General features: G+C 39.5%; 1 protein-coding gene across 1 annotated transcript in view; it reads left to right on the forward strand.

Moving 5' to 3' along the window:
• The window catches only part of VWA8 (von Willebrand factor A domain containing 8), a 519,526-nt gene that overhangs the window by 335,131 nt on the left and 172,924 nt on the right, over positions 1-11,471 (forward strand). Inside the window, exons 27-29 of the mRNA XM_006884567.1 lie at positions 2,207-2,315; positions 4,365-4,503; positions 7,252-7,451. Coding sequence (XP_006884629.1) covers positions 2,207-2,315; positions 4,365-4,503; positions 7,252-7,451 — 448 coding nt within the window. The remainder of the gene's footprint in view (positions 1-2,206; positions 2,316-4,364; positions 4,504-7,251; positions 7,452-11,471) is intronic.

The raw sequence follows: 11,471 nt of genomic DNA on the forward strand, positions 1-11,471 counted from the left end.
GAGGGAGGGAGGGAGGAAGGAAGGAAGGAAGAAAATTGGCAACATATGTCACATACATATATACATACATACATACATACATACATACATACGATTGTTGTGTACAGTAGAGTTGAACTGACATACACTGGCCCTCCAGTGAGTTTTCAGAGGCAGGTCATCTCACGGGAGGAGATTGCCCAGCCTTCTCCTGAGGAGCAACTGGTGGCCTTGAACCATGTGCCTTCAGAATTGCAGTCAAGCTTCTTGCCACCAGGCCACCAGACATTACCTAACTGAGGCTAAGTGATGCATGCCTGTATGTTTTTAGTACATTCAGAGGAGAAAACACGATACTGGCAAACATCCTTTTACTCTGGCCCCTGTTTTCAGTAAAAAAAGGTGGAAGTAAGTGGGTAACTATTATTGTTGGTGTTCTGTGCCATTGAATCAGAACTAACTCATAGCTGACCCTCCAGCAGGTTTTCAGAGGCAGTAAATCATATGGGAAGAGATTGCCCATCCTTCTCTCAATGAGCACTTGGTGCATTTGAACCACATAGCTTTACGATTGCAGTGTAGCTTCTTAGACACTAGGCCACCAGAGCTCCCCAAGTGGATGCCTAGTGAGGATAATTATCTGAACCACACCCACTTGTATCCCCTCTATCCAATTCGTGATGATCCTCCGTTAGGTTCCCAAGACGGTATATCTAAGTAGGAGGAAATATGTCTTCGTCCTCCCTTGGTGTGGATGAGCCTTCAGACTGCCGACCCTTTCATTCACAGACCAACACCTTCTGCACTGTGCCACCAGGGCTCCTTTTCCTGTATTCATGATACAAACACACATTTTCCATTTGAATTGTGTCGTGTAATTGGAATAATTTTTGTGTCAATTTCTCTATTTCTTTCCTTTCATTAATTATTACCATTACAAAAAAAGGAAAAAACATATTCCAACAGATCATTTGGATTCATTGTAGAAAAAAAAAACAAAAAACAACAAAATAACACCTTAGCCTAACAGTTTTAATAGCATATGGAAATACTGTGTCAAACAATTCTCTTTATTGAAATTAAAATAATTTCTAAATGTAAATATGTACTATTTTAATGATTAGCAAACTGATTTTTAAGAAATAATTGGTATCCTCATGCATTTTAAAAGAACTTTTAACTTGGTGTTATGGCATGCCTTAACATACCACAAAATAAATATATATTATATTGAGGAATAAATCAGTGGTTACTTTTTTATTTAAGGAAGAGAAGGATCTTTTGATTTAAAAGTAAAATCTCTACTCTCAAAAATATGTGGCTTCATATTTTAGCATTGCCATTTTTGCTTTGTAAAACAGCTTCATTTAAAAGCCACTTTAATAAAGGATGTAGGCACAAACATACCTATTAGAAGTCAGTGTGGGATTCCTCGGGTGAGGGTCATAAATGTACGTTGTCACAGGAGCTTCTGGGTACTGGTGATGCTGCTTCTCTAGGTACTAATTATCCAGGAGCACTCAAGGTTAAAGAGCACATTATGTGATTGTTTTTGTATGCATATTACATCTCAATTAAAACTATAATTTTAAGGTGATAGAATACAGTCTATGAAACTTGCTCTATACAGTTTAGAAATGTGATTTAATTGTACTGTATATCGGGAGGCCTTGGACAGTGTACATGGTTAATCCTTCAGCTACGACTGAAAGGCTGGCAGTTCCAGTCCCCTCGGAGGTACCTCGGAAGGATGGCTTAGTGATCTACCTCTTAATAGTCACAGCTCTTGGAAACTCTTTGAAACATAATTCTACTCTGACATTCCTGGAATTTCCATGAGGAAGAGCCAACTCTACAGCAACTTGTTTTTCACTGTGTCCTATTGACCCTGGTGGCATGGTGGGTTAACTCAAAAGGCCAACAGTTCAAACTCCCAGCTGCTCTAAGAGAGAAGATTTGCAGAGGGAGAAGGAACAACACCATTCATTTAAAAGGGCAAGGAGGAATTGTCCAAGTCAAACGCTCCTAGTCTGGAGACAGCCATTGATGTTTCTGTATATCTTTTCTCATTGCTGCTTTCAAGTCTCTTTCAGAAAAGTGAAGTATAATTCACTTCTAAGTAGAGTGTCTTTCCAGTTTATGTGAATGGTTGGTAACAGAGCTCATTATGCTTTCTCGTGTCTTGCAAACAAGAAGAAATTTTAATTATTCTGATTATTCTTGACAGATTGCCTCTGCCGGAACAGACATTCATGGGCTATTGGACAATTGGCCAGTCAAGAAATGGGATGCAAAAACTTTTGTGCCCAGCAGAAACTCATCATATAGACATAAAGGTTGGTATTTTTATTATTTCTTCATTAAATGTTTAAAATGTTCCTGTATCTTCCCTGGGGAAAGCCTATACAGTCTCAAGAATGGCATGTCATATTATTACAAGAAATATTTAGCTTCTGCCCTCTCAATCCATTTTCTCTGAGGGACTCAGTGTGGGCAATTCTGTTGACCTGATCTGTATTGTAGGTTGCTGTTGTAATGGATTGTTGAGTCAAACTAACTCATAACTGAGTTACATATGTTGTGAATATCATGTTACTTCATACACTTGTTTTCTTGGATGTAATTGCTAATAAGATTTAAATGTACTCTGAATTTTAAGGTATGCATTGCTGCTAGGCTGTCTTTATGCAAAAGTTAGAGGAAAGGAGTTTCAGTCACTCGTTGCAATATACTGTAGCTGTTAGGAAGGGTAGAAGGTATAGAAGTCAAAGGGCTGCCACTGACTCTTAATTTCAAGATCAGTGCCACCACCTATACTTCTTGAAATGTGTGAAAGAGCAGGGGTGACAAATGTTTTCTTTAAGGGACAGACAGTAAATGTTTTAGGTATTGTGGCTGTTCCGATTCTGCTACAACTACTCAACTGTGCTATTGTAAAGAAAAAGGTTGTTAGTATTGTGTGCTGTTGAGTCAGAACTTACCCATAGCTGACCCTCCAGTGGGTTTTCAGAGGCAGTAAATCACACAAGAGATTGCCCAACCTTCTCCCTCAGAGCAGCTGGTGGGTTTGTACCATGGGCCTTAGCAATGGCAGCGCAATTTCTTACCACTGAGCTACCAGAGCTCCCTAAAGAGAGGAGTCGCAGATTATTCCTAAACTAAGGAATATGGTCGTGCTGCCACCAAATGCTATTTACAAAATCAGACAGTGGGCCAGGTCCACCCCACAGACAATAGTTTGCCACCCCCTGTGGTAAACAGAGTCTGACAGCTTGAATTTGTCAGAGCATACTCCTCTGCTATGACGGCCACTGTTCTGCCTTCCAAACTCCGTGCAAGTTCACTGGCACAATCTATGTCACATGCCGTGGGGAAGGTGAAAAAATGTCATTTGCAATCGCTCAGTCCCCGAGATACATTCTAGATTAAAAAGTCTCATAGTTAGCAGGTCTGCTATAGCAGAAATACTACAAATGTATGGCTTTGACAGAAGTTTGTTTTCTCCTCGTGTAGGAGGCTGGGAAATCAGAACGCGGGGCGCCAGCTCAGGGAAGGGCTTTCTCTGTGTCTGCTCCAAGTACCATCTTTTCAGCCTGATTCCTTCTTCCTTGGAGAGCTCCCTGCCTTTTAGCATCAACCTCCCCCCACTCCCCACCCCCCATTGTCCCCCTCACTACTTCTTTTATTTGCTCAGTTTTTGTATTTCAAAAGAGATGAACTAAAAACAAAAAAGATTGACTCAAAATATACTCTCTAGAGGAAGCTCTGAGGCATAGTCTGTAGCAAGTTAACCCCAAGACAATTATCCTCATGTGGCCAGTATCTTACTTTTTAGAAGCAAAAGTAATTTCTTTTCCAAAATCTAAAATGTTGCATTTTTCACATCTCATTTCAGCCACTACATTTCTTTTATTTTTTTTTTTTAGCCATTACATTTCTATAGAGTAACACAGTTTTTTAGCCTTATTAAGGATGAGAAACATCCTTCCCAATGTAATAAAACATCAGGCCTTGGGGTTTGTTTTTGTGGATTTTTAAAAAAAATAAATTATTCTCCTGGTTTGGACAGCTCTAAATCTTGGTAACTGGAGTTCAAAATTGGCTCTTGATTTAGGAAGGAATGAAGTAATGGGATTTCACATCTGTTTCATTGAGTAAGAAGAAAAGAAAGTGAAGCATTAAATAAGATAGTACATATGCAAACATTTATAAGCACAAGTTTATGGTATTATTGTTGTAAGTTAACAGCCAGAATATGAAATGAGAAGGGATGTATCAGCATATTGATGGCGTGGGTTCAAATTCCACATTTTGGAGGACTTCAACTTTGCTCTGTTTTGGTGGCTACTCCATTTTTTTAAACTCCTATAACTGCTTTCTTGTAGGGCCCAGTGCTGATAAATGTACAGGAATACCCGGTAGAAAGACGTGAAGAAAGAACTCTCACATTTACTGAAGAATATGCTTCCTGGAAGCTACCGCTGGATGAAGTTAACTTGGTTTGTGACATTGCTACCTTACAGGGTATGTCAGCGTATGCTTTTGATTTTTCTTTCCTGCATAAATTTTTTAAGGATTTCCCCCCGTTTCTTTTAAACAGAGGTTAAAATAATCTCTAACATCAAGAACTCTATCATAGATTGTTCCCTTCTTGGATTGGTTAGCAATTATATGTAATTTGGAACTAATTTCCTGTAACAACTAAACACTAAATGCCATTGCAGAGTCCACATCAGCACTGCTACGTTTGTATGCATATGTCTGTTTCTCATTACTATCATAGCAAAAGTTAAACACACCCAGACGCGTGTTAAAAATAGAAAGGGGAAAGAAAAAGTAGAAACGTTGGATTTTTTTTTCCGGGATTCTCGAGTGGTGATTGCCGGGCTGTGATGATTCACAGTCACTAAAACTTCTCATTGTAAAGAATGCAAATAGAGGGTGTGCAATTTCTTGGCATCTCAGTCTCTGAACTCTTACCACCGCCCACTGATTCATGCAGGGTGCCCTGGATGGCTTTTGGTGGAAGTTCCTCAGGTCTTGTCAGTAACCAAGGTGATATAAACAAGAGTTGTATGGTATGGGGGAAGGGACTAGTAATGGAGCCAAGAGGAGGATTATTTAGGCAAAAATTAGTAGCTAACTTTTGTTCCTAGAAGTTCTCTGAATATTGTTTATTTTCCTAAATTGTCAGTTTTGAGTAGAAATGTATGCTTTAACAAGAGTTACATCTTTTTCTCTAATTATTCATCTTCTTTTTAAAATATACTTTTACTGGTAGACAGAACATATGATTTTCAGGATAAAATATGAACTTTAGTCCTTGTCTAATAATTGTTGTGGTGATGGTAGTGTTTTGTGCCATTGAATCAGGATGGAGTGGTAGCTGACCCTCACCAGTGAAATCAAATGGCAGGAGATCACCCATCTTTCCCCTGAGCACCAGCTTGTGGATTTGAACCAAGTGCCTCTGGGTTGGCAGTGCGACTTCTTGCCACTTGACCACCAGAGCTCCCTTGGCTTTGCCAGTAGGTCACCAGAGCTTCCTTGTCTAGAAAATCAATTTAAAAAAAAAAAAACAAAACAAGCTTTGGGGGGAAAAAAAAGAACCAACAATCTTTGTGACAAAGAACTATTGGCCACAACAGTCAATAGTGCTAAAGTTAAGAAGTAGAATTGCAAATAAGTGTGAAATACCTTGCAATCTGATTCTATAAAAATTCCAGCCTAGAAAACCTATTTATAATCTGTCACGTGGATTTGCTGTGAGTCAGAATCGACTTAATGGCACCCGGTGCAACAGAATAAGTATATTTTCATCCTTTGCCCCATGCGTATGACAGGCATTGCTAATTAGTTGCAGCACTTTTCTCATTAAAGCTGGTCACAGTCTCAAATTCTCCTCAACACACATTCCAGACAGTAGCTGCCAGTCAGTCAGAGTAAGGACTTAAATATGAACTCATTTGCTATTCTTTATATAAATTTAATCCTCAGTTTCAGTACTGGCTACATTTGCAAGGTTTTTTCCTTTTTTTAAAAAAAATTATTCTTTGCACTTATGTAAGAAAATAACAATTTCTTGGATTGGAATTAGGAGCATGCGCGTGCACGCACGCGCGTGCACACACACACACACACACTCACACACACACACACACTCACACACACACACACAGTTCTGCATCTCTTGTGGCACAATTATCACCAGTAGTCCTTGGGTGGGGCAAACCACTAACCCTGGGCCAGTAAAGGTTTGTGTCCATCTCACAGAGGCACCTCAGAGGTAAAACCTGGTGATCTACTTCCAAAAAGTCGTTTAAAACTATACAGAGAACTGTTCTACTCTGAGAAACATTGAGCCATTGTGAATAATAATTGACAGTATATGTAGAGTAGATATAAAAATAAATATGTCTTTATTATTTATTGTGGTCAAACCACTTCACGCCTATGTTAAAATTTCTTATTTCCACTGACAGCATTTATGATACAAAAGCTACTTAGAACTTTGCCTTAAAGTGTTTACATATAAACATGATGGGACACATAGTCTGGAGCCTTGCTTCTTGCTCTCAAAAAATGAGACCTCAGATCACCATCTGCTGGGAATTTGCTTGTTGCAAATGTGACTGAGACCCCAGCCCAAACCATTTGAGTAAGAATCCGCATTTTTCAGTTGTTGCTGGATCCCCAAGTGATTCTTATGTACCCGAAAATGTAAATACAGAATATAAAACCTTGCACGTAGGCAAATCTTCAGATCAAAAAGGCAGATTGTATGATAAACCCCCAACTATGAACAAAAACCCAATTTAAATCTAATCTAGAAAGTGGAGTTATTTATAGCAAGACAGTCTGAAGATCTGCTAGCTATCTAGAAAATGAGTGATTAGTATGTAGAAGTTATTGACTAACTGATGTCTCTCTGAACAAGCTACAAAAGGGAAAAAAATAGACTTTTTAGTGTAAAGCACTTCTGTAATTTCCTGACACTGAGGATTACTAAATATTGAGTAGTGTTGTTGTGAGACTTTATGGAATTTCTTTGTAACAAATAGATACTTACCTAGAATAGATATATATAGCCTTGGCTACATTTAAGGTAGAAACTCATTGGCCTCTTGACTTCTTTAGCTTGGTGATTCCATCTCCAGATTATCATGAGTTTCAGCGTCGTGTTCAGCCTCATAATTCAATTGACACTCAATGTCTTGACTCATGAGGATACCGGTCACCTACCAGGAAACTAACACCTCTTTGTCATTTCAGAAAATGAGGAAACGACACTGTATGTCATTACCTGCAACCCTGTTACCTTACACTTCATGGATATGACTGGGAAAAGTGCCCACTTTGTGGACCTTTACGACATCTTCCCAAGAACGTCCAGTGGTGTGTGGCAGCCATTTGTGACGGCGGCACCCCTCGGAAATCCCTTCAAAGGTCAAGTGGTTCTCCATGAGCAGCAGGTACCGTGCCCCAATTTAGATGGAAAAGGCAAGGGTTATGTGTGATCCAGAATGAAAACCCATGTTTTCATAGAGACAGAGCTGGGAGGCTGGAGGACAGGTGAGGAGCTCTTACTGTGTAACAGCACCACAGATGCAAAGGTTTAAACGAGACCTCTAAGTCTATATGGTTGCTATGAGTTGGAATCCACGCTGCAATGGTGGGATTTTTTTATTTGGTTGGTTGGTTTTGTTTTCAGATGAATTATATATTGAACCATGTAAGTCTGTTTCTTAACCTTGGTACTGTTAACACTTGGGGCCAATAATTCTTTGTTACAAAGTTTGCTTTTTGTTTGTTTTTTACTTTTTGTTTTGAAAACTAAACATGCAAATTTCCAATACAGAAATAAGGGAATGGGAGTTTTGGGCAGTGATGGGAGTGGCACAAGAAGAATTAGGACAATGAACAGATTTTGTGTTTTGGAGGTTTTTTAACAGAAAGAAAGAAGGCTGAGAGATATCTTCTTAGAAGATAGCATTTGATTCAAGACATGAAAGATACTCTGTGTGTGGAGTTAGTCATGCAAACCTACTGCACGGAGCATCCAAAGATCCTTGAGCAGCCAATTACACAAAAGTTCTGTCCATGGCTAGTATTCTAAGATAGTACTAAGGAAAACTACCACTGGCTAGAATCCCGCAGAAATACAATTAGAAACCAAGAGGACAGACCAAAAGATAATTAGTGAATTCTGAAGGTCTAAATAATTTTGATCTGTACCAATATAAAGGAGATTGTGAGGATAACACAGGATTGGGCAGATTTACATTCTGTTGTACATAGGAGCAAAAACAACAGCATCTAACAACAATAATATTTAATGTTGTTGTTGTTGTTATGTGCCATTGAGTCACATAGACACCCTATGTACAATAGCTCTGAACCCTGCTCTATCCTGAGCTTACTGTCTCAGACTCATCTACTTTGGATATATTGTTAAGAAGAACATCATGCTTGGAAAGGTGGAAGGTTGGCAAAAGAGAGGAACACCCTCAACCAGACGGATTGACACGGTGACTGCAGCAGTTGGCTTTAGTGTGTCAGGAAGTGTGAGGATAGCACAGGATAGGCCAGAGTTCAGATCTTTAGCTCATAGGGTTGCTATGGGCCATATTTGACTCAACAGTGTCTAACAACAACAACCTAATTTTTTTTCTATCCACCAAATAGCTACCAAATAAAATTTAATACTACCTTTTCAGAAAATGTCTATTTCCTGGCAGTGGCAGACAGTAAATAATTAAGTTACCTAGATGGATCTTGGCTGAAAGCAGAGAGTACCAGAGAAATGTCTATCTGTGTTTCATTGACTATGCAAAGGAGTTTGACTGTGTGCATCACAATAAACTGTGCCTGACTTTGAGAAGAAAGGGAATCCCAGAACACTTGATTATGCTTGGACCAGGAGGCAGTTGTCAGAACAGAGCAAGGAAACACTGCATGGTTCAGAATTTGGAAGGGTGTGCATCAAGGATGTGTCCTATCTCCATATCTTTTCAATCTTTATGCAGAACAGATTATCCGGGAGGCTGGGCTCTATTAGGAGAAGTGTGGCATCAGGATTGGAGTTAGACACATCAATAATCCATGTTATACAGATGACACAACCCTGATTGCAGAAACTGAGGAGGACCTAAAGCACTTGGATTGAGGCTCAATATCAAGAAGACAAAGATTCTCACCACTGGGCTGATTGGCAGCATCATGATAGATGGTGAAGAAATTGAGATTGTTCACAGCTTCAATTTGCTTGGCTCTACAGTCAACACACTTGGTACCAGCAACTAGGAAATTAAAAGACAAATTGTATTGGGGAAAGTCTGCTCTCAGAGATCTCACCAAAGTACTGAAGAGCAACGATGTCAGTCTGGAGACTAAGGTTCAGCTGATCCAGGCCATGGTCTTTGCTATTACTTGTTGTGCATCAGAGAGCTGGACAATGACTAAGGATGATAGAAGGAGAACTGATGCCTTTAGCTGTGGTGCTGGAGAAAAGTATTGAATATACATACCATAGACTGCTAGGAGAACAAACAAGTTCATCCTGGAGAGGGTGGGTGAAACCAGGCTGCTCTTTGGAGGCAAGGATTCTGAAGCTTCATCTGACATACTTTGGACACATTGCAAGGTGGGATCAGTCCTTGGAGAGGGATGTCATACTTGGGAGGCTGGAGGGACAGTGCAGGAGAGGAAGACCCTCTTTGAGATGGATTTGTTCAGGGACTAGAGTAATGGGGGTAGGTGTATCAGAGATGGTGAGATTGGCACAGGATAGGGCAGAGTTTAGTGCTGTTGTACATAGGGTCGCTATGAGTTGCAGGTGACTCAACAGTACATAACAACAACAACATTATCTTAGAAGGTAAGATACAAGGATGAGTAAAGCAGAACACAATAGAGTGGTAAAGAGTTGCCTCACTGAGAAAGTGACATTTAATCAAAGACCTGATAAAGATGAGAAAGTCAAGGACCACCATTTTCAATATAAATTGTGTCTCAACATCAAGAAAAGAAAATCCTCACCACTGGGCCAATGGGCAACCTAATGATAGATGGAGAAAAGATTAAATTTGTCAATTATTCATCTTGGTTGGATCCAGGTACCCAACAAAACCCTTGGTATCAGCAGTCAGGAGACCTGCAGACAGACAGCTTTGGAAAGTCTGCTGTCAGGGACCACTCCAAAGTCCTGAAGAGCAATGATGTCAGTCTACAGACGAAGGTGCAGCTGATTCAAGCCATAGTCTTTCCAATAATCTACTGTGCATCTGAGAACTGGGCAATGTATAAAGATGACAGAAGAATCACTGTCTTTGAGTTGTAATGTTGGAAAAGAGTCCCAACTATCCCATGGACTACCAAAATATATGAACTTTGTAAGTGAACTAGTATTAAATTAAGAGAAAAAGACAAAACAACAACAAAAATAAGAACAAAAACATATGTCTTGGAGGAAGTGAAACCAGAGTGTTCCCTTGGAGGCAAAGACAGTGAAGCTTTATCTCATATATTTTGGACATACTGGTGGGAGAGGCTATTCCTTGGAGAAAATATCATGCTTGGTTCACCATAAAAGAAGAAGACACTTGACAAGACGGACTGACACATACAGCAGTGGGATTAAGTATGTAATAAATTATGAGGATGGCACAGGAGAGGATTCAGATTTGTTATGCTTCTTATAAAAGGTATTTTCAATGAATAAATCATGATTTGTACAAAATTCTATCATTGTTTCTTCAGCCTCATTTCTGTCATAAATCGATGTTCTCCGACTCTGATCCTTCTTTCCGTTTCCCAACTTTTGCACTCGTTATTATTAATGAATCTTGGTTGCATGTTCAGTCAATTTCTGACTGCAAAAGCTGGTAAAAGTCATCTATTGCCTCCTCTTTGGCTCTGGTTATTGGTGCATATCTTTAAATAATAGTGGTATTAACAGGTCTTCCTTGTATATGTATCCTGTCACTCACAGCATTGCATTTCAAGATGGAAACTCAAATTCATCATCATCAAGTCAAAACATTCATAAACCTGCTTCAGCCACTTTTTGGAACTAAAAACTGTATAGAAGGTAATTGCCCATCTTCCTCCTGTAGAGCAGCTGGTGGGTTCGAACTACCAGAGAGGTTATGAGTTAGTATGGCAACTTCCTGCAGACCACACCAGCAGAGCACCTTCATACAATATTTGTCCTTTAATGTCTAACAGACTTTGACTTTAAGAGTAATATTCCCCAGGCTCAGCCATGTTATGCCATATTTTGAGAATTAGTCATTACTCTTTAACATTGCACAGAATTAATTGTGTGTATGCTGTCTTCTTAATTCTTTGTCCAGTTTCAGTGGTTTCCCAGAAAATCATCCCAACACACTGAGTAGATGTACTCAGCACATCAGAATACCTCCACTCCATACCTGTCCTCTGCACTGCCTCCTTTGTTCCCAAAGAGAGTATCTATGATGACTATTTTTTTT

The sequence above is a fragment of the Elephantulus edwardii genome, unplaced genomic scaffold (assembly GCF_000299155.1).
Source record: "Elephantulus edwardii isolate Elephantulus edwardi_28Jun2011 unplaced genomic scaffold, EleEdw1.0 scaffold00036, whole genome shotgun sequence".
NCBI lineage: Eukaryota > Metazoa > Chordata > Mammalia > Macroscelidea > Macroscelididae > Elephantulus > Elephantulus edwardii.